The 22,605-nt window shown below is 42.8% G+C and overlaps 1 protein-coding gene across 2 annotated transcripts; it reads left to right on the forward strand.

The window, feature by feature from the left end:
- Positions 1-473: 473 nt before the first annotated feature.
- On the forward strand, positions 474-22,238 carry TAF12 (TATA-box binding protein associated factor 12; the record flags this gene model as incomplete). Of its 2 annotated transcripts, none has more annotated exons than XM_081087834.1 (6): positions 474-571; positions 10,785-11,036; positions 12,057-12,134; positions 17,578-17,692; positions 18,766-18,854; positions 20,564-22,238. In XM_081087834.1, 5 exons carry the CDS (start codon positions 10,869-10,871, stop codon positions 20,597-20,599), a joined length of 486 nt encoding a protein of 161 aa, XP_080943960.1. In that variant the 3' UTR covers positions 20,600-22,238. The 2 variants fall into 2 exon arrangements, with proteins under 2 accessions (XP_080943960.1, XP_080943961.1); XM_081087835.1 differs by lacking the exon at positions 474-571 and adding an exon at positions 9,994-10,065.
- Positions 22,239-22,605: the final 367 nt, after the last annotated feature.

Here is a 22,605-nt window from a genome sequence, read left to right on the forward strand (position 1 = left end):
AAAAAAGATTTACCAGAGGTGAAGGGCTTGGCAAAGTCCTGACAGCGCTCCATTATTATTATTATTAATTGCCAATTCACAGACACACACTGTGTCTCTGGTCCTTAGGTTCTTCCCCGCCCCCTCCCCCCCGCCACACACACGGGGTCCAACAGGATCCCTACGGGTCCTGCTATCACTACAAAGGCACCATCCAAAAATGGCGACCTCTCACCCATAAGAGGGAGCGATATATACGACAGGCGGAGTCGGCTAGAAACAACTAGGGCAGGGTCCCTAACGCTTCCGGAAGGCGCCGAGCCTGCCCAGGCTGCCAGCCACCACCACCGGGAAAAAGCCGAGGCGGCGGGACTCATCCACGGCCCCGCACCGCGACCACGTGTCCCTGGCCTGTCTGCGCCTGCGCAGCTCAGGCGCGCGCCCGCCGGCCGGAAGAGCCGCGCGTTTCCGGGTTGGAGGCGGGGAGCGGTGCCGGAAGTACTGGGGAGGGCCGAGCAGTCGGACCGGCTGCCGAGACGATCGCTTCACTGGGGCAGTCTCCGCATATCATGGGGAGATAGACCTGCTGCCTGTGAGTCTTGGGCCCTGGCAGTGGAGGAAGAAGAGCGGGAGGAGGGAGTCAGCACCCGGACCCACAGTGGGTCAGTGTCTGAAGAGGCAGATTGTGGCGGAGACGGGACTGTGAGGAATCAGGCTCTTGGGACGGGACTGAAGGGATCGGGGACCGGAGAAGAGGCGGCTGTAGGGACCCGGGCTCCAGGCGGGACTTAGGGAACCGGGGGCAGAGGCGAGTCCTCCGGCACCTGAGGGAAAGCGGTCTCAGAGGGACAGGATTGTGAGGACCCGCGCTCCTCAGAGGAGAGGGGTCGGAGCGGAGCCGGGCGTGCGGACCCGGGCTCCTGAGGTAAAAGCGGAGCTGGGAGGACTTGGACTCCTGCGAGGCAGAAGCGGGACAGGGAAGACCCATGCGCCCGAGGACTCAGCAGCAGAGCAGCGAAGACTTAGGTCGTTGAGGGGCGGAAAAAGTAAGAGAACATTTGGGTTTGGGAGGAACAGGAGCGGTCAGGGAAGACGGGCTTCCCCGGATGCAGGATCGGGGCTTGGAGGCTCCGAAGTAGCGGAGGGAACGCAACTGTGAGGACCCGAACTTGTGAAAGCGGAGAGGCTCGGGGGCCCTGGCCGTAGGAACAGCCTCTCCGGGGAAAGGGGAGAGTTTGGAGGAGATGTAGGCATCCATTCCCCGCCCCTCAGGTTCTCTGAACCCAGAGCGGTGAAGGATGTGTTGGTGGGAAGACGACGCCTTCGCTCTGCCTCCTTGGCTTTTGCCAGTCTTTTCTCGTATCAGATACTTAATCTAGGAAGCCCGCATGCAAGCATCTTCGTTCTCTGCGTCATTCTTGCGAAAGTCCGATGTGAAGTTGAAGCAGTTTGAACTCGGTGATATACTTGACAAGTGCTTTAAATTCCATTCCACTCAACCGAGACCTCAGAGATGGAAGGAAGGGCCGAAAAGGTCATCTTTAAAAAAAAAAAAAATTCCCATTTGACATGTAAAGAGGGCTGAGGATCACCGCGGAGCAGTTTTGAGTAGATCACGATGTTGGAGCAGCACCCCACCGTGCAGAGCAGAGAGGAGATGCTTGGCTAATATCCCTAGAAAACATGCTTCTGGAATCCGCCCTGACTTCAGACCCTCAGGGGGAATTTTCCCGGATTCTTACTACTTTATTTGTAGTCTTGTTACTGTGTTGACATTGATACAGTGAATGTCACTACCAGTTCAGACACCTTTAAATGAAGCTCATCCCTCCCCCCCAAAATATGTAGAAAGCCATTTAGGAAGTTGCAGATCCACAAGCGCACCCTGTATTTTTAGCATAAGCACTCGCCGGAGATGGCTGCTTTTAGGGAAGGTTGGCGGGGAGACTTGGACCAGTCTCTCTCTCTTCATCAACAGTGTCTTGGACTGAAACCTGCTCAGGCTAACCAGGCACCATCATAAAAGCACCTTCAAGGATTATGCCATTTAATTACCACTTACAGCCCCACACGTAAGATACTGTTTGTCCCATTGTACCGAGAAGGAACTTGGTTCAGAGAGGTTAAGTACCTTGCCTGAAATCACGAGGATTGAGTGGTCCAGCCCCAGTCAAACCCAGTTATGTGTTTGACTAAAAATTTTTTCTACTTTTCTAAGTGGATTCCTCTTCGTGTCTGAGTTTGCCCATCAGCAAAATAGAAGGAATAGTTATACAAAGCATTTCATCGAACGAAAGCACCCTTCCTCCTTAAGACTCAGCATCCAGTACTATAACTTCTTAGGGTACTTAAGTAGGGTACTTAAGTAGGGTACTTATGTAGTGTGGTATTTAAGATTGAAATCCCTGTGTTTTAATTTGTATTATTTTTATCTTTTTTTATCCTTTTTAAATTTGTGGGCTTTTAAAGAAGCATAGATATTCAAGGTAGAAAAACAGGACGTGAATAGAACTTTTTGGGAGGCCAACAAAGGCCAATTTGAAACAAGGGCTTAAACCGGGTTAACTTTACAATTGTAACATGAGCTAGATGATTGGGGAAATTGGGCTAACTTAGTTGAAACTATTTTTTTCCCAATGAGTTAGCCTGTGCTATTTGCAAGCGCCTATACTGTATGTCAGTGATCAAAACTTACACCAGATTATAAGATTAATAATAATAAAAGGCTAATATGCAAAGGAACTGAACAGCAGAACCACCAGTCACTATGATATGCACTGGCCACCAGGGTGCAGACGCTCAACGCAGGAGCTGCCCCCTGGTGGTCAGTGCACTTCCACAGGGGGAGCGCTGCTCAGCCAGAAGCCAGGCTCACTGCTGGCGAGTGCAGTGGCGGTGGCGGCAGCGCTAAGAATGTCCGAATGTCCAACTGACAGCTTAGGCTCGCTCCCTGAGGGCTCCCGGACTACGAGAGGGCACAGGCCAGGCTGAGGGACCCCCCACCCTCCTGCATGAATTTCGTGCACGGGGCCTCTAGTAAGATTAATAAGCATGCCCATGACACCATTTCAAGGTACTTAATGGTTTAATGATAATTTATTACTGAATTAATATCCTCATCTGCATTTAAAAAATGTACTTATTTCACTCACTGGTGGCTCTAGTATTGATTGAATTATTATAATAGGATTTCAAAGTACCTGATCAGAAAATCATTGTGTTAGTGCAGATATGAACATGGAACATATTACGTTTGACCAGAGGTCTTTGTGGAAAGCCCCAAAATACTTTGGAGGCGACATATCAACAGTACTTACAGTCTGTACAGTGAAACAGATGTGTTAGAGGCAGAAGACAAACTTTGAACTCTGTACATATGAGCTTAATTTAAAATCTTACACACTAATTGTTAGAGCTAGAATGGACTTTAGAATTTGCCTGTAGAAACTCTGGTCACAGGGAGCTCAACTCAGTGGCAGAAGTAGTATGGTAGCACCTCCTATAAGTCTTGTAACCATTTGCCACTACTGATTTATTTCAATCCACTTCCTTTTTCTAATGTCTATAGTCATAAAATAGTTATAAGATGCCTTTTAGTTTTAACACTCTGATCTTTATAACTAACATTTAGAAGATGAGAGCATATATTAGCAAACATGTTTAAAACATGTTCTTTGTACCACACACTTTAACTGCTTTAGATACATAAATTTAGTGAATTCTCACAACAATCCCATAAGGTATACTTTATGATTAATTCCACTCTAGAGATGAGGAAATTGAAGCAGAAAGAGATTAGGTAAATTGCTCAAGGACGTAAGGTTAGTATGTGTCAGAATTGGTACTTGAACCCAGACACGGTCATCAGAGTCCATGCCTTTGACCACTGTACTGTACTGCCTTTGTATTAAGTCAAAACCACCTAAATAGGATCAAACTAGTCCAAAAACTGGTGAGGGAAAACCTATATTTCTCTTGCTCTCCAGTCTCACAGACTGCAATTAATTGATTCCTTTTGGTTCATTTAGGCTGGGAAATCTGAGCTCTTTTGGTTACATCTAGAAGCCAGTGAAGAAATAAACAACCAAGTAGAAAACCCAGTCATTAAGTCAAGTCATGCGCCACAGTGATAGGGCTTTTATGCAATCCAGCTGATAGTCCCCTTGTCTCCGTATTTTGTTTAAATAATAACTTTCTAAACAGTTCAAAGGTAAAATGGTGTTAAACCCAATTTGGCCTTCTATTCTCCTATTTTCTTCATTTAAAAAAAAATTCTATTAATGGAACAGATGCAGAGAGAAGGCTAGGTCTTCCCCCCCCCCCCCCCCCCATGAGAAGGCCAGGTCTTGTGACTACTGCAAAGTCAACACTGGTTTCCTACCTTCTGAAAAATCAGATCCTTTTTATTAGAGTAATAGCATTGCAATTGGATTTCTGTTTAAGGAAAAAAAGTTGCTAAAAGCAAAAGTAGGGCTTTCGATCCTCAGTCGATTAACAACAGTTTAAATGTGATGGGTTACTCGCAGCCATAGAATCTTGTTTTGATAAAATTATTAACTGCTTTTCAAAGTAGATTACTGGGGCATGGACTTTCTGGACTTTGTGAATCCCATAGCATGTGATTTCCACATAATAGGTGCTAGTATGGGTTTACTATTATAATGGTTCTCTCAAACTTTCCCAGAGTTAATGCCTGTTTTTACACAGCAGTACATCCCTATCTCTTGGCATTTTAAGGACGTGAGAGTTACAAATTTGAGTAGCCCAGAGGCAACCATGGCACATTACATAATGGAATTCAGATTATTATTGATCACTTCATTCCATTATACTTGGTCAACCTCATCCACATTGGACTTGATGAAAGTTGTCAGTAAACAGATCATTTGGGGAGCCATTGACCATTCTGATCAGGTTGTGATACTTTGTTTTTTAAATTTATGTACCACAAAATTCTCCCTTTGGTACCATAGCACTCTGGTTACTTCTCAATTCCACCACCCCCAAAATTTCCCTCATGCTGCTCCTTTGTAGATAAACCTCCCACCCAAACCCCTGGCAACAACTGATCTGCTCTCCATCCATATAGCTTTGTCTTTTCCAGAGTGTCAGTATTACCTGTTTTTTCAGAGGAAATAAACCAAATAATAATTTTTTGAATCTTTCTCATAGGTAACATATATGCACATAGTACAGAATTTAGGGTATACCATGAAAAGTAAGTTGTCTCCCACTTTGGTCCCATAGGCCACCCAGATACTACCATTCCTCCACCTCCCCAAGCAACCACTTTTATCCGCTCTTATGTATCTTTCCAGGAATAATTTATGAATTTACAATTGTGTGTCTGTATGTTTTAGTAAATGATAGCAAATTATTCTCACTATTCTATACCTTGCATTCTCATTGAACAATGTTTATTGGAGATAATTTCATGAGTGTCCTCTCATTTATTTTTTAAGTTCTTATTATAGTTTTTTGTTTTTTAATTGATTTCAGAGAGGAAGGGAGAGGGAGAGAGAGATTGAAACATCAATGATGAGAGAGAATCATTGATCAGTTGCCTCTTGCATATCCCCTACTGGGGATTGAGCGCGCAACCTGGGCATGTGCCCCTGACCAGAATCGAACCTGAGACCCTTTAGTCTGCAGGCTGATGCTCCATTCACTGAGCCAAACCGGCTTGGGCTCATTTTTTAAATATATTTTTATTGATTTCAGAGAAGAAGGGAGAGGGAAAGAGAGATAGAAACTTCAATGATGACAGAGAATCATTGATCGCCTTCCTCCTGCATGCCTCCCACTAGGGACTGAGCCCGCAACCCAGGCACCTGCCCTGACTGGGATTCGAACCATGACCTCCTGGTTCATAGTTCTACGCTCAACTACTGAGCCAGGCCAGCTGGGCTATTTAGATTTTTATGTAATTGAACATATCAGTAATTTATTTTATGGCTCCTGAGTTTTTGGTTATCTTAAAACTCTGAGGTATCTGTAGATACTCTCGAGAATATTTTTTTCTAATTTTTAAAAAGTGAGGTAATTTTAGATTTATATGCAGTTGCAAGAAATAATTCAGACAGATCCCTTGTACACTTTGCCCAGTTTTCCCCAATGGTAACATTTTGCAAAACTGTTACGTAATATGACAACCGGATATTGACATTGATACAACCTACCAATTTTACTCAGATTTCCCCAGTTTCAGTTATACACTTTTGTTTGTGTGTATGTATGTGCATTATCTCATACAATTTAATCGTTCTTCATTTATTCATCACTACAGTCAAGATACTGAGCAATTCCATTACAAGGGTCTCTGGTATTGCCCTTTTATAACCATTCCCACTTCCCTCTCATCCTGCCTCTGACAACCTCACTAATCTGTCCTCTTTCTAAAATTTTGTCATTTCAAAAATGTTCTATATAAATGGAAACAAACAATTTGTAGTCTTTTTTGATTGGTTTTTGCTCTGCGTAATTCTCTGGAGGTTTATCCAAGCTGTGTATATAAATAGTAGTTTAGTTCTTTTTTTTTTTTAAATATATTTTTATTGATTTCAGAGAGGAAGGGAGAGGGAAATAGAGTTAGAAGCATCAATGAGGATAGAGAATCATTGATCAGCTGCCTCCTGCACGCCCTCTTTTGGAGATCAAGCCCACAGCAACCCAGGCATGTGTCCTGACTGGGAATCTAACCATGACCTCCTGGTTCATAGGAAGACATTCAACCACTGAGCCACCCCAGCTTGGCTAGTTTGATTCTTTTTATTGCTAAGTAATATTCTGTGGCATGATGTACCACAGTTGGTTTAACCATTTGCCTGTTGAGAGACATGTGAGCTGATTTCAGTTTTTGGCTATTACAAATAAAGCTACTAGGAACATTCATATACAAGTTTTTGTGTGAACATAAGTTTTCACTTCTCTAGGACAAGTGCCTAGGATTGCAGTTGCTTAGTCATATGGTAGTTGCATGTTTAGTTTTTTAAAAATAAACTTTTTTAAAAAAATATATTTCTTTATTGATTTCAGGGAGAAGGGGAGAAATAAAGAAACATCAATGATGAGAATCATTGATTGGCTGCCTCCAGCAGGTCCCCTATAGGGGACTGAATCCGCAACCCAGGCATGTGCCCTTGGCCGCAATCAAACCTGGGACTCTTCAGTCCACAGGCCAACGCTCTATCCATTGAGCCAAACCAGTTAAGGCTAAAAATAAACTTTATTAAGGTATAATTTGCATATTATAAAATGTAGGCATTGTAAATTTATGGTTCTATGAATTTGGATAAATGTATGCAGCTATGTAAGTGTCACCCCACTCAAGATATAGAACTTTTTTTTTTTTTAAATATATTTTATTGATTTTTTACAGAGAGGAAGGGAGAGAGATAGAGAGTTAGAAACATCGATGAGAGAGGAACATCGATCAGCTGCCTCCTGCACATCTCCTACTGGGGATGTGCCCGCAACCCAGGTACATGCCCTTGACCGGAATCGAACCTGGGACCTTTCAGTCCGCAGGCCGACGCTCTATCCACTGAGCCAAACCAGTTTCGGCAAGATATAGAACTTTTATATCACCTTAGACACTTCCCTCATGCCCCTCTTCAGTCAGTCCCTGCCCTGTCTATCAGTAGAGATTAGTTTTATCAGTAACTAGAGGCCCAATGCATGAAATTCATGCAAGAAAAGGCCTTCCTTCCCCGGCTGCTGGCACTGGCTTCCCTCAGGCACCTGGGACCCGGGCTTCCCTTGCAGGCCCAGCTTCATCCGGAAGGTCATCCGGAAGGCTGCCTGGTCTAATTAGCATATTACATTTTTATTATTATACATAGAATTTCATACAAATGGAATCATGCAGTATTTTTCCTTTTCTTTTTTCTTTTTTAAATATATTTTATTGTTTTTTTACAGAGAGAAAGGGAGAGGGATAGAGAGAAACATCGATGAGGGAGAAACATCGATCAGCTACCTCCTGCACACTCCCCACTGGGTATGTGTCCGCAACCAAGGTACATGCCCTTGACCGGAATCGAACCTGGGACCCTTGAGTCCACAGGCCGATGCTCTATCCACTGAGCCAAACCGGTTAGGGCAGTATTTTTTCTTTTGAGACTGGCATTTTTCCCCACTTAAATATGTTAAGATGCATCCCTGTTGTTTTGTGACTTAGTAATTTTTTTTAAATAAACTATGTCTTAGAAAAGTTTTAGAAAAATTGCAAAAATAGTACCTTATACCTATATCATTAGCATCTTACATTAGCATGGTACATTTGTTGTAATTAAGTAAAGTCTATAATTTATTCAAATTTCATTTTACCCCTAATGTCCTGTCTCTATCCCAGGATTCCACCCAGGATACCACATTACATTTAGTCTTCATGTATATTTAGGCTACTCTAAGAGTACCTTCTTAGATTTTTAAGAAACTGCAAAGTATTTTTGGTTTTTTGTTTTTATTTTAGAGAGAGAGGAAGGGAGAGTGTGAGAGAAACATTGATCACTTGCCTTCTATTTGTGCCCCAACCAGGGATCAAACCTGCAACTTCATTTTAGTTTTAACTTGCCTTTCCTTAATGACCAATGATGTTGAACATCTTTTCATGTACTTATTTGTCATCTATATATCCTCTTTGGTGAAATGTCTGGTCATGTCTTTTGTCCATTTTCTAATCAAATTACCTTTTTGTTACACTGTTGAGTTTTGAGAGTTCTTTATACATTCTATTTGGAAATGAATTATTTGTTTGTAATTATTTTCTCCCAGTCTGTAGCAGAAAGAACCAAACCCTATACATACAATGGTATTTTCTATACATACTTTCCTATGCTAAAGTATAATTTATAAATTAGGCACAATAAAACATTAAAAACAATAACTAATAAATAGGACAATTATAATAAAAGCTAAGTGAATGTGGTCACTCTCTCAAAATATCTTATTGTACTGTATTTATTTTCTTCTTGTGATGGTGTGAGATGAGGTGGGTGATGATACAATGCATATGTGATGAGATGAAGTGAGGTGAATGACATGAAGTGAGATGAAAGGCGTAAGCACTGAAATAGCATTAGGCTACTAGAGGATAACTTGAACATAAGCACTGTGATACTATAATAGTTGATCTTATAACCCAGATGACTACCAAGTGAGTAAGTGCAGGTAGCATACACAGTGTGGATATGCTGGACAAGGTGATAATTCACAACCTAGGCACAATTGAGTGGGGTTGCACAAGACTTCATCACACTATGCAGAAGGGCAGGTAATTTAAAAGTACGAATTGCTTATTTCTGGAACTTTCCACTTAATATTTTCAGACTGTGGTTGACAGGAACTGGAAAGTGAAACCTTGGATAAGGGGGCGGTGGGGGAACTACTGTATTACTATGTTAACAATCTTTTCCTGCATGAATCTTCCAGTGGTAGCATTTATGGGCAAGGGAGAAGTCATGGACTGTCAGTGATACTGATCCTCTGCTGCCCCCCTCAGCCGGCTCTTGGCCAACAAGTTTCTCTTGATCATTTAACCAGTGCAGTTAGTTGCTTTTATTAAGGGTAAGCCAGGGGAAGGTGTCATATCAAAAAGGTGTGTTGGGGAAGAACTCAGCAATAGGGGCAATGGTAGAACAGATGAAAATATTCATTCAGGTTTCTAAGCATTACCAAGTTCTGAAACCATTGCCATGATTTCTGCAGGTTAAAATTCCACAATTTTGGCTAATTATGGTATTTCATATCCTGCTAGTTTATTCCTAACAACAGAGCATTCATTTTATAGGAAGAGAGTCTATGTTATTATAATCATTAATTAATTTAAAAAGTTGTATATGAAAGAGATGGAGATGTTTTTCTTGGTGCTTAGAAGGGATAAGGAGATGTTTCTCTGCATACAGTTTGCCTGGTTCCTAATTGATGAAGATGTGCCAGGCCGTGGGACTGAAATGGCTCTGTGGCAAGGGTGGTGCTTGATGTTAGTTGTTCATTTACAGGTAGCTTTTGAAAATGGCTGCCTCTCATTTCACCGGGCTCACAGCTGTTGCTGATGTAATTAAAGATCTAGACACTCAGATAGCTGTAAGTAAGTTCTTTGAAGCCACTGTGAAAGGAACATGGTGAATGTGCTTCTGATCTTGGTGACACAACAGCTGATGTCACAGATTCAACCGCCTGGCTCTAAAATTTAGGCGTCCCAGCTGCTCCAGGCTAGGGACTCTGCATGTACTTAAAGATTGCTAACACTCAGAGAAAGTTTGCTCTTGATGACAAAAAAGATTTTCACAATTGCTAAAAATTGTGTTTACTAGGTATAGTTCTGACATAGAGTTAAGCATGTTTTGAAATGCCAAAATGAACTAATCTGTTTTCTGAAGTTTTGTGATTGGGTTTTAAGTATGTGACTGTGCCATGATTTATTTGAAGTTAACATTATTTGATGCTCAAAAATAATGCATGTAGTACTTAACCATGTATTTTATTTTTACAAAGTCTTCAAAAATGTCTTGCTCATTCTAGTTTATTTTTGCAAATAAGATTCTTTGTTTCATATACTTTCTTATTTCAATTTTGTGGACTATTTCGTTTAGCTTTTGGAGAAGAGATGGTTTCTAAATATCAGGTGAGAGCAATGAATATTCTTCATTCCCTCCATTTTTAATGTGAAGGTATCAAATAGTCACTATTCCTGATATACTGAAGACCTTTCAAAGTCTGGTAGACCTCATATAATTTTACTTTCAAAACTCATCCTTTATTACAGGTCCTCTGGAGCTAATCTTTGTGTTTGCCTTCCACAGTTGATTGGTCTTGGTCCTCATACCTCCAGGAAGAAACAGGATCTCGATAAACTCTATGAGCTGAAGTCCAAAGCTCGGCAGATTATGAACCAGTTTGGCCCCTCAGCCCTCATCAACCTGTCCAATTTCTCATCCATAAAACCGGAACCAGCCAGCACCCCTCCACAAGGCTCCATGGCCAATAGCACTACAGTAGTAAAGATACCAGGCACGCCTGGGTCTGGAGGGCGTCTCAGCCCTGAAAACAATCAGGTATCATCCTCTTACTTTTTGCTCTCTGTAGTCTTTTCTTTTTGAACCAGTAATGCTTTGAGAGATGTCCATCTCAGATGCTGCCTCTTCCTCTCACTGAAAAAGGTCTTTTCCCTCCTTGGACTCCTGAAGTTCTATATTGGCCCAGCCGGTGTGGCTAAGTGGTTGAGCATTGACCTATGAACCAGGAGGTCGTGGTTCAGTTCCTGGTCAGGGCACATGCCCGCGTTATGGGCTCGATCCCCAGTGTGGGGTGCGCAGGAAGCAGCTGATCAACGATTCTCTCTCATCATTGATGTTTCTCTCACTTTCTCTCCCTTCCTCTCTGAAATCAATAAAAATATATTTAAATAAAAATAAGTAAAATAAAATAAAGGAGGTACCATGAACCAAGCAGGTAAGAAGAAGGGTGGAAGAGCATGTCCAAAGCAGCAGAGGCACTGTACAATTTGTGGTGGTCAGAAAATGGCAAATTATTTACTGTAGAGGGAAAGTGAGGCACAGTGAGAAAGAGAGATGAGACTGAAATAAATTGACAGATGTTGGCCTCTCTTCCAAACTGCTCTTTCTGCCTTTCCCTAGGCTACTTCTGTCTTTTTGTTGATGTTAATCCTCACCTGAGGATATTTCTCCATTAATCTTTTAGAGAGAGTGGAAGAGAGAGGGAAAGAGAGAGAAACATCAATGTGAGAGAAACACATCAATTGGTTGCCCCCGACAAGGGCCCAGGCTGGGGAGGAGCCTGCAACCAAGGTACGTACCCTTGACCAGATGGAACCTGGGACCCTTTGGTCTGCAGGCCAGCACTCTATCCACTGAGCCAAACTGGCTAGGGCGGTGGCTACTTCTGTCTTGAGAGTGTAATCTTACAGCAATGTCACCAGATAGGCCAGACTGTTAACTCTTTGGAAAGCAGAAAACTAAAACCAACAAATTTACAACCTTTCTGCATCAGAGCATGAGTCCTTTTGTTTGTTTCCTTGATACTTGGCTGAAAACTCTTCTCCTAATTAACTTTAGGTGTTGACCAAGAAGAAATTACAAGACTTAGTAAGAGAAGTGGATCCTAATGAGCAATTGGATGAAGATGTAGAGGAGGTAAGAAGGGGCTGGGTACCACAGAGGGTGTGTCCCTGAGAGCTAGTATATGATATAGTTTCTGTGGTGAAGAGCACAGACTTTAGAAGCAAATCTGAATTTGCATCTTGGCTCTGCCAGTTAACAGCTTTGTAGCTGTGGATAAATTACTTAAGCTTTCTGAGACTTAGCTTCCTCCTGTGTTGGTAAGGTATGACATTATTTATCTACGTGGTTATTATGAAGGGTCCCATGGAATAATTATACAAGACACTTTATACTTAACAGCTGCTGCTACTTTTGCCTGTCAAAAAGGACATAGTCTGCTTCTTATAGGCAATCACAATAGTTATAGTTGTTTCTAGATTATTCCCCCGTATTTCTAAGTAATATACTTAAACATATACTCTTTGATTCATTAATTTTTTTAAGATTAAAAAAAATATTTTTAATTAATCTTTTAGAGAGAGAGGAAGGGGGAGGGAGAGAGAGAGCCTGCATACCCCCTACTAGTTATCAGGCCCACAACCCGGGCATATGCTCTGACCAGGAATCAAACCAGGGACCCCTCAGTTCATGGGATGATGCTCAACAAACTGAGCCACTCTGGCCAGGCTTAAAAGATTTTTCAATTGATTTTGAGAGCGAGAGAGAGAGAAAGAGAGAAAAAAACATCAATGTGAAAGTGAAACATTGATTGGCTGCCTCCTGCACACCCTCCACCGAGAATCAAGCCTGCAACCCATGCATGTTCCCAGATCAGGACTCAAACTGGCAACCTTTCTTTCATGGTGCATGGGATGATGCCCAATTAACTGAGCCACATCAGCCAGGGCTGATTCATTAATTTTATAATAGTCTATTGACTTCCTGTTGTGGTAGATGATAATTTTACAGTCTTTTTCCTATTCTGAATTTTTATATGAACTTTAGTATATCTCTTTTTTTCATTTGTTGTGCTGTTTTTGGAGGCTTCTTTTACTCTAGAAACTTCTGTGCCTTAATGCTGGGATGATTTTGTGTAATTTTTTTGATGTTTTTGTTTTGCCTTTGCTGAGTAATATGTAATGATAGAGAAAGAAAATGCAGGTTATAAAAACAGTATAACTCCATTGTTTGTTTTATTTTATTTTTTTAAATATATTTTATTGATTTTTCTACAGAGAGGAAGGGTGAGGGATAGAGAGTTAGAAACATCGATCAGCTGCCTCCTGCACACTCCCTACTGGGGATGTGTCCGCAACCAAGGTACATGCCCTTGACCAGACTCGAACCTGGGACCCTTGAGTCCACAGGCTAACGCTCTATCCACTGAGCCAAATTGGTTAGGGCTCCATTGTTTGTTTTAACCAGAGGGAAAATATTTGCCTTTTTTGTATATGTGTGGCTTTTTGGAACAGCACCTTTATTGAGATATAATTCCTGTACCATAAAATTCACCCATTTGAAATATATAGTTCAGTGGGTTTTATTATATTCAGAGTTGTGCAACTGTCAACACAATCAATTTTGGAACATTTTCATCATCCCTAAAAGAAACCCATACCCATTAGCAGTCATTTCCCATTTTTCCCCTGCCCCCACAGCCCTAGGCAACCAACTACCAATATATTTTCTATCTTTGTAGATTCGCCTATTCTGGATATTTCAAATATATGGAATCATATTTGTTCTTTTGTGACTGCCTTCTTTCACTTAGCATAATGAGTCTAAAGTTCATCCATGTTGTAGAGGGCATTATTACTTCATTTCTTATTATGGCTGAATAAATATTCCATTATATGGATATTAGAGGCCCGGTGCACAGGTTCATATACCAGTGGGGTCCCTTGGCCTGGCCTGTGAGGATCGGGGCAAAACCAGCTCTCCAACATTCCCTGAGGGGTCCTGGATTATAAGAGGGCAGTTCTTGGGTGACGCAACCCGGAATTGGGCTCCCTCCTCTTTGGTTCTGGGTGCGTCACCCGAGAACTGCAGCTGCCAAGTCACCGCAGCTTGGCAGCTCTTGCATTGAGCATCTGCCCCCTGGTGGTCAGTGTTCATCATAGCTACTGGCTGGTCAGCCGGTCACTTAGGCTTTTATATATCTAATCTAATAATAGACAAACATGGTAATTGACCGTACCTTCGCTACGCCTCCCATGGGATAAACGGTATGATATGCAAATTAACTGCCAACAAAGATGGCGGCTAATTTGCATACTGCGGGCAGGGCAGGACAGTGTGAGCTGTCATCCGGGCCCCCGTGTGCCGCCTAAACCCCGCCCCCAGCCGGGACCCCCGTGTGCAGCCCTGGGTGGGTGGGACCCCCGTCTGCAGCCCTGGGTGGAGGGGCTTGGCAGCGCGAATGGGCCACCTAAGCCCCGCCCCCAGCCGGGACCCTTGTGTGCAGCCCTGAGCGGGTGGGACTCCTGTCTGCGGCCCTGGGCGGAGGGGCTTGGCAGCGCAGTCAGCCCCAGGAAGCCCTATTCTTGCAGGAATCCTCCTGCAACGGGCTTCTAGTGTGTGTGTGTGTGTGTGTGTGTGTGTGTGTGTGTGTGTGTGTGTATCCCCTTTTGTTTATCCATTCATCAATCGATGGACATTTGGGTTGTGTCCACTTTTGGGCTATTATGAATAAAGTTTGCCATGAACATTCATGTGCAACCTTTTTTGTTTTTTTCCTCTTTTTAAAAAGTTTCTGTACAAATTTTTGTGTGAACATATGTTTTCAATTCTCTTGGGTATATACCTAGAGGTAGAATTGCTGATTCATATAGTAATTCTGTTCCTTTAAGGACTATCTGACTGTTTTTCCAGAGTGCTTCACCCTTTTACAGTCCCATCAACAGTGTATGAGCAGTTCATTTTCTTATATTCGTTTTTGATAATTTCTTCTCTATTTTTGTTTCTTTCTGGGATGATAATTGGTGGGATATTGGATCTTCTGCATTGATCCGCTTAGGTTTTTGGTCTTTTTACTCCTATTTTTCATTTCTTTGTAATTCTAAGTTCTGCTTGCTGGGGAGATTTTCCTTAGTTTATCTTCTAATACTTTTAACATTTTTAAATATAAAAATTTTAGTTTCCACAAGTTGCTTCTTCTTCTTCACTGATTTTTTTATTTTTCTTTTCCTAAGCCATTCTGTTCTTATTTTTTGGTTGTAATACCTTCTCTTATCTTTCTCTCTGAGGATATTAATTAATTTTTTGACATGTTCTTCTTTTCCCTGCATTGTCTGTTTCCTCCGGGTTCCTTTTCCCCTCTTTGGTTTGTTTCCTGTATTTTCTTTTTTGTGTTAGAGACTTTCTTCAAATGTCTGCTAATCCTAGCTATCCATTCTTAAATAATGAGCCATTAAAAAGCTGATTTGAATCAGAACTTACTAATAGTCTATGTCCAGTAATGTGCTGGTAAATGTTTAACAACCAGCTCTGTGGAGAAAATGACCCTGATTTTCAGCATTTTTGGATTTCTGGGGTGTGACATTCCCACTGTGCCCTGTTTTAAGTTATCAACATATTGTTGCTGAATGCAAAATTGGTAAAAATGCAAAAATTGACTTTCATGAGCTCTTCTCAGCTGGCTCTAGGGTACCATTGGCTCCACTTCAGAATAATTGGTCCACAAATCGACCTTTCATTGGGGGCTTCCTAACTATCTGTATCTGTAAACCTTTTTTCTGAGTTGTTTAGTATCTCTAGAGAAAAATGCTCCAGACTTCTATCTGGAGGGTTTATCCCTAGCTTCTATCATTCTGGAAGCAAGACAAGAGAAAGGGGCTGTGTCTCTCCCCTTGCTCTGCTATGTCTGGTGTATTCTAATCCAGAGCCACATCCCTTCATTTTCCATGGGGAATAAAGCTACTGTGTTCTGGGTCAGGTAAGTATGGCTGCTTTTGGAGTGCAAGGGTCATTGACTGCTCTGTGTATTGACATTAACAATTCCCCAATTTGTAGTTCCATACCTAAGCCCAGTCTTCTTTGATAAATGGTACTTCCAAATCCTGGATCTCTTAGGGATTGTGAAGGGAAAATCAGTTTAATTCTTCTTGGTGTCCTCTCTATAGGCACTTGTGTTGTAACATCTGTATGCTAGTTCAGTTCTCCCTCTTCTTCTATTATCTCTATAGCAAAAATTTACTTTAAAAGTTTATTGGGCCAAACTGGTTTGGCTCAGTGGATAGAGCGTCGGCCTGCGGACTCAAGGGTCCCAGGTTCGATTCCGGTCAAGGGCATGTACCTTGGTTGTGGGCACATCCCCACTGGGGGGCATGCAGGAGGCAGCTGATCGATCTCTCTCATCCATGTTTCTAACTCTCTATCCCTCTCCCTTCTCTGTAAAAAAATCAATAAAATATATTTTAAAAAAAAGTTTATTGGAATTTCTTTTCATTAGGTTTTCTCTCCCATTGAGGATTTATATGTCTTTTTTCTTTACTACTATTTTCATGGATTTAGGGAGGGAAAGGAGGTCATATTGGCAGTTGACCTGCTATGTTTAATCATAAGTATTTCCTTTAGATGGTATCCATTTGGTTCCATAGGAAAGATGACAATGGATTAATGGTCCAGCAGAACAAGGAATGTCTACATCTATGATAGTAATTTTATTTTAATTTTTGGTCAGCAAAGGAAGCCATGAGAAAGCATTGACTTAAAATTTCAATTTCTTCATGTAGATTTTTAGCTTCAGAATTCTGCTTTTGTTCATCACACAGTCCAGGATTAATATAATGAAGTAGAAAGAACCCAGGATTTGGACTCAGAACCTTGAGGTTGAATACTGATACCACTGCTTAGTAGTTACATAGCCATGAGCAAGATAGTCTCCTTGAGTCTTAGCATCCCCTGCTGTAGAATCAGGGTAAAATTCATGCCCCATTTTTCTCACAGGATTATTATAAGGACTAGATAAGATAATGGAAATAAAAATGCTTTAAGAGCCCTGACTGGTTTGGCTCAGTGGATAGAGCGTCGGCCTGCGGACTGAAGGGTCCCTGGTTTGATTCTGGTCGAGGGCATGTACCTTGGTTGCGGGATGCAGCTGATCGATGTTTCTCTCTCATCCAATGTTTCTAGCTCTCTTTTCCTCTCCCTTCCTCTCTGTAAAAAAGTCAATAAAATATATTTTTTAAAAAATGCTTTAAGAGACTGTGAGTGAGGGATAATAATAATTAACATTTGTTTTCCCACCTAATTCAGAAGATAATATGGGGGTGAGGGATTGGGTTGGTTGATGCCTGCTGGGTAGAAAGTGCAGAAAGCTCATCCTCAAAAAGGTGTGAGTTGCACTCCACCTGGTTAATAAGTTAATGTGTTTCTGTTGCCATCCCCTCTCTTCCTCTCACCTTAGGCCAATGCTGATTATAGGCCCTCTGATAAAGGAGCCTGACTGAATATGTGGTTCAGGCAGATACAGTTGTCCCAGCAACAAGAGCTTAACCTGCCAATGACATGGTTACTCTCTCCCACTTTTCCCCAGATGCTGCTGCAGATTGCTGATGATTTTATCGAGAGTGTAGTGACAGCAGCCTGCCAGCTTGCTCGGCATCGCAAGTCCAGCACCCTGGAGGTGAAGGACGTCCAGCTGCACCTAGGTACATGGTCTCATTTCTCCCTGAGGTGTCCCCATGATTCCTCTGTCAGGACCATCATGAAAAGTAGTCGGAGGAACCTCTGTGCCAGGATCAGACTTTCAGGCTCTGATATTCATGTATTCCCAGGCATTGGGTTTGCCACTACCTACCTGCGTCACCTTATCTTTGTTACTTAATTTCTCTTAGAGTCCATTTCCTCATTTGTAAAGTGGAGATCTAATATCCTCCTTACACGGTAATTGTGAGAATTATGAATTAGGTTTGTAAAATGATAGGCACAGGATCTGACTCAAGGTAAGAGATTAGTAAATGTAGCTATTATATCTCCACCATTCAAAAAAAGGTGTTTCCCTTACAGTTTTTAGCTTATTTAGGCATTTTTCCAAGAAAATTATAATCATAACGTGTATATAAATTTGTATTCTGCTTTTCTACATAATAGACACTAAATTCGAGCTTGGGTTTTTCTGGGAGATACTCATCTAACATTTTATTTTTTTACATTTATAGTACTGTAAATGTATTTTTTCTTCCTTAAGATTTTCTTTTCTTTAGCTTACTTAATTGTAAGAATACAGTACACAATACATGTAACACCCAAATTTTGTTTATTAACTGTTTATGTTATCGGTAAGGCTTTTGGTCAACAGTAGACTATTAGTAAACTTTTGGGGAAGTCGAAAGTTATACACAGCCCTGGCCGGTTTTCTCAGTGGACAGCCCTCAGACCAAAGGGCACGGTTCGATTCCTGGCCAAGGACGTACCTCAGTTGCAGATTTGATAGGAGTAAGACAACTGAAAAATGACTTCCTTTCTGCATGGAAACATTAGGACTCAGCACCCATGGCTTTGACCAATTTACTTTGCAAGAAAATCAAATGGTATCCGTTACACCTTGAGGCACGACATGAGATTCCCCCATTTGTATTCCGTAGAATCCCTCTGCAGGGTTACTGTTACTCAGCTTAGCTGATTGCTGAGATTCGTCCCCCCGACCCTTGTCTGAGGGTCACACTGCACCCTGACCCTGCCTGCCAGTCCTCTTATCTCTGTGCTGGCCTCTTCCTTGCAGAGCGCCAGTGGAATATGTGGATCCCAGGATTTGGCTCTGAAGAAATCCGACCCTACAAAAAAGCTTGCACCACAGAGGCTCACAAACAGGTGAGGAGTCATCAGAGCCCCAGGGCAGCCACAGCTGACCCCTTGCGCTACCATTGCAGGTCACAGCTACCACCACTGCAGTTATCGCTCCCTCTCACAGCAGCAGAGCTCCATGGAGATCAGTCAGATGTTTCCTTGATGATTGGCTGTTCCCACACTGGGGTGGAGGGGGAGTGTCTCTGGTTTGTCTCTCAACTCTGATGGGCATTGCTTAAAGCTGTTGAATGTAGGTTGTTTAATATGGATGGAACTTGAACCTGCCCATCTCCTTAATGAAGTCGTCCTTCACTGTTGGCATTGCTTAAAGCTGTTGAATGTAGGTTGTTTAATATGGATGGAACATTATGGATGTTACTTGAACCTGCCCCTCTCCTTAATGGTGATGTGAACTACATATGGTCCTGTGACTGAGGACAGGTTAAGGAAAGCAGAAATACGTGTACTTGTGGTGAGAGGTAGCACCCAGACTGCTCTGCCAGGTATTTTGATTTCCGTCCTAGCTTAACCTTTGTTCTCTGCCTCTCTTACCGTGGAACTGAGGAGTCAGTTTAAGAACCTAACACCACTTGTGGAGCAAGTTGTCCCTGTCATTGGTCAGTCTCGTGGCAGTGGTGGCCTCCCTTGACAAGGCTGTCATTCCTGTCTTAATGTAACTGGCTACTCGGAATTGAAAAGTGAGCTTGCCCTGGCCAGTTTGACTCAGTGGATAGAGCATCAGCCTGGGGACTGAAGGGTCCTGGGTTCGATTTGGTCAAGGGCACATGCCAGGTTGTGGGCTTGATCCCCAGTAGGGGGCATGCAGGAGGCAGCCGATCAATGATTCTCATCATTGATGTTTCTATCTCCCTCTCCCTCTCTGAAATCAATAAAAATATATTTTTTTAAAAGGAAAGTGAGCTTAATCTAAGCTTGACAGGCATAACTGGGAGCTTCTGTCACTTGCTATTCCATAGAGTGGATCTCTGGAGCAGGTATGTTTCTGGAGCTCACAGAGGAAGCCCTGCAAGGAAGCTGTTAATAGTCTGAATCGAAGGACCACAGTGTTCAGAAATGAGTCCCTCCAGATAACAGATGGTCCTTTGGTCTCTGTTCCCAAATTATCCACTTTCTAGCCATATATGTATATATTTATCAACAAATATAATGTTTGGACAATCTCTTGGTCAAAAAGAGTGAGCCAAGCAAATCAGTAATTTGGCCATGGCTGGTAGTAGTAAAATTCGAAGTCCGTGATCTGACTGTTTCCCTGATGGGTTGTGGTAGAAGTTGTTGGTGTCACTTTCCTTCATTGCAGGTCAACAAGTGTGAAATGGCAGCAGGCTTGGAACAAAGGCCCTTCCTATTTTCCCCATCATCAGAGAAGAGTCTGGGTGTGGGTGGGAGGCCTAGAAATCACCTGCTTTGATGGCTTTTCCCCTTAAGTCCCCAAAAGGCAGGAGCTGTCACCTTTTAGCCTTTTTGCCATCCTGCTAGCCTAGAGCAGTCTGTGCCTTTGGTGCATGGAATGGGTCGCTGGCCTGTCTGAACATCTCTGGGGCCCTGCACATGGTACGCAGGTTAGGTGGAGCTTGCTGATGAGCTGCCCGGTGCCTGTGGTTCCCGCAGGCTCCAGGCTGTGCTGTAGGTCGTGCTGCCTGCTAGCCACGCACGGACATCCCAGAAAGTTCCTCACTCTAACCTGTGCTTTGCTTATTTCTCTCTTCTTTTAGAGAATGGCATTGATCCGGAAAACAACCAAGAAATAACACATGGAAAGATCAGGGAATGGACAACATTGTATTTGGAGATACTTGAGCTGAGACCTCAGCCATCTCATCTTTGGATTTTTTTTTTAATGCTTTACAGAGAAGCATATATTTTTTATTAACAGTGCAGCAATATCTATAATGACTGAGAGGATCTGCCAAAAGAATAAAGCCTCCTGCCCCCACTTTGGCCCCGTTTCCCTGCCGTCTCAAAGAGGAGCAATTTATCTTCCAGAGAAGATTTTATTTGTGGTTTATTATATAAGTGATTGAATATGGGACAAAGCAGTATGGTCTTGTTTGGTGAGACAGTATTAGCAGGATTGGTAGAGGTTTTTGTTTCCTTCTCCCTTCCTCTTCCCCTGTACTTTGTAATGTCAGTGTTTATATGAATATGACTTTCATTTGCTTTTCCAGAATAAAAAAGTTATAATTGAAAGACACAGGACGCATGGCTTCCAGCCTTTGAAGTCCAAGAGGGAGTTAGGAGCAGCAGCAAGGCCGATGCAGCTTCCCAGTCAGCAGGTGGCAGCAATGTTATTCATTTCTGTGGTTAAGAAAAAACCATGGGGTTTTCATTACTGTACTCGAAGGAAGGCTACACCATTCGCAGAAACTGAGTTCAGTTTCTCTGCCATAGAATTGGGTAGGGTGACTTCTCTCCTGAACCCCAAACTGAAGAGGCATCCTGGTTTTGGCAAAGCCTGCTCTTCTGGAATTCCTAGAGAAAGTTGTGCTCATCCTGAGCCCAAAGAAGGGACGGGGAAAGGCCTGTCTATGCTGGGGCCTGTCTGCACTTAGTTGCCGGTATCCCTGGTCCTGGTATTTTCACCATTGTGTAGAAGAAACAGCTCACTTAGCATCGTCTTGTCCTGTGCCCAGCATAGCCCTTGTGGGTCATGAAGGTTTCATGGGCTTCACGGGGTGTGGCTGTTCCACCCAGGGAACACCAGCACAGGCACTTCCCCTTGCCCTGCTTTGGTTCTCTGTCGCCTGAGGTTGGCCTGCAGTGGGACCCTCCTTTTCACTCCCATTTATTTTGGCCCCATGACCCCTCTCCACATCTTCATAGATCTTTTGAGTGAGCAGCTCAAAGGCTGTACTGATGGTACTGTTGCTCTTGGCTGAAGTCTCAACATAGTGAGCACCCAAAGAAGAGGCAGCCAGCTTCTCCCCTTCTTCTGGCACCACCTGTCACTCAGCCACCAAGTCACTCTTGTGCCCTACCACCAGGAAGAGGATGCCGAAGGGTTTCACTTTCTCCAGAATCTCCTGATGCCATGTTCTGTTGGTGATACCAAACAGCAAAAGGCCTCCCACCAAGTTTTGATAGTAGGAGCCAGTCACTGACCTCGGTAGCCAAGAAGGATTCCAGAATTAGTTTTGAATCCTCCATTGAGGACAGAAGGGGATGGGGAATTCGGGCCATTTAATGGAAAGAGCTGGGGTAGAGCCAAGAGACCTCAATTCTTGATCAGCTGTGTGACAGGTAAGTAAGTAGTTTCACCTGAGTCCTGTCCTATCTGCATATGAAAGGACCTTATTTGTTCAACAAGCATTTGTGAGCTGGGCCCGGGCCTGGCAGTGGGTTACTGTGATGAGTAAAATAAAAACACAGGGAGTAATCCTGTGATTGGATAAATATAAAACTGTCACTGTGACAGGCTGCAACGGAGAAGTTCACAGGGCCAGGGGGAGGGCGTCTGACGAGTTGAGCCATAATCTTTTTTTTTTTAATCCTCACCTGAGGATATTTTTCCATTGATTTTTAGGGAGAGTGAAAGAGTGAGGCAAAGACAGAGAAAAACACTGATGTGAAAGAAACACATCAATTGGTTGCCTCCTGCAGCACCTGCCTGCAACTGAAGTATGTGCCCTTGACTGGAATTGAATGGGTGTGTGTGTGTGTGTGTGTGTGTGTGTGTGTGTGTGAAGAGGCGGCTAGGGCTTGAGCTATAATTTGAGGGACCTGAGTGAAGGGATCTCTCTCGTGGAGAGAGAACTGC

This window comes from Myotis nattereri (assembly GCF_964212035.1).
Source record: "Myotis nattereri genome assembly, chromosome: 3".
In the NCBI taxonomy this organism is placed as follows: Eukaryota; Metazoa; Chordata; class Mammalia; order Chiroptera; family Vespertilionidae; genus Myotis; species Myotis nattereri.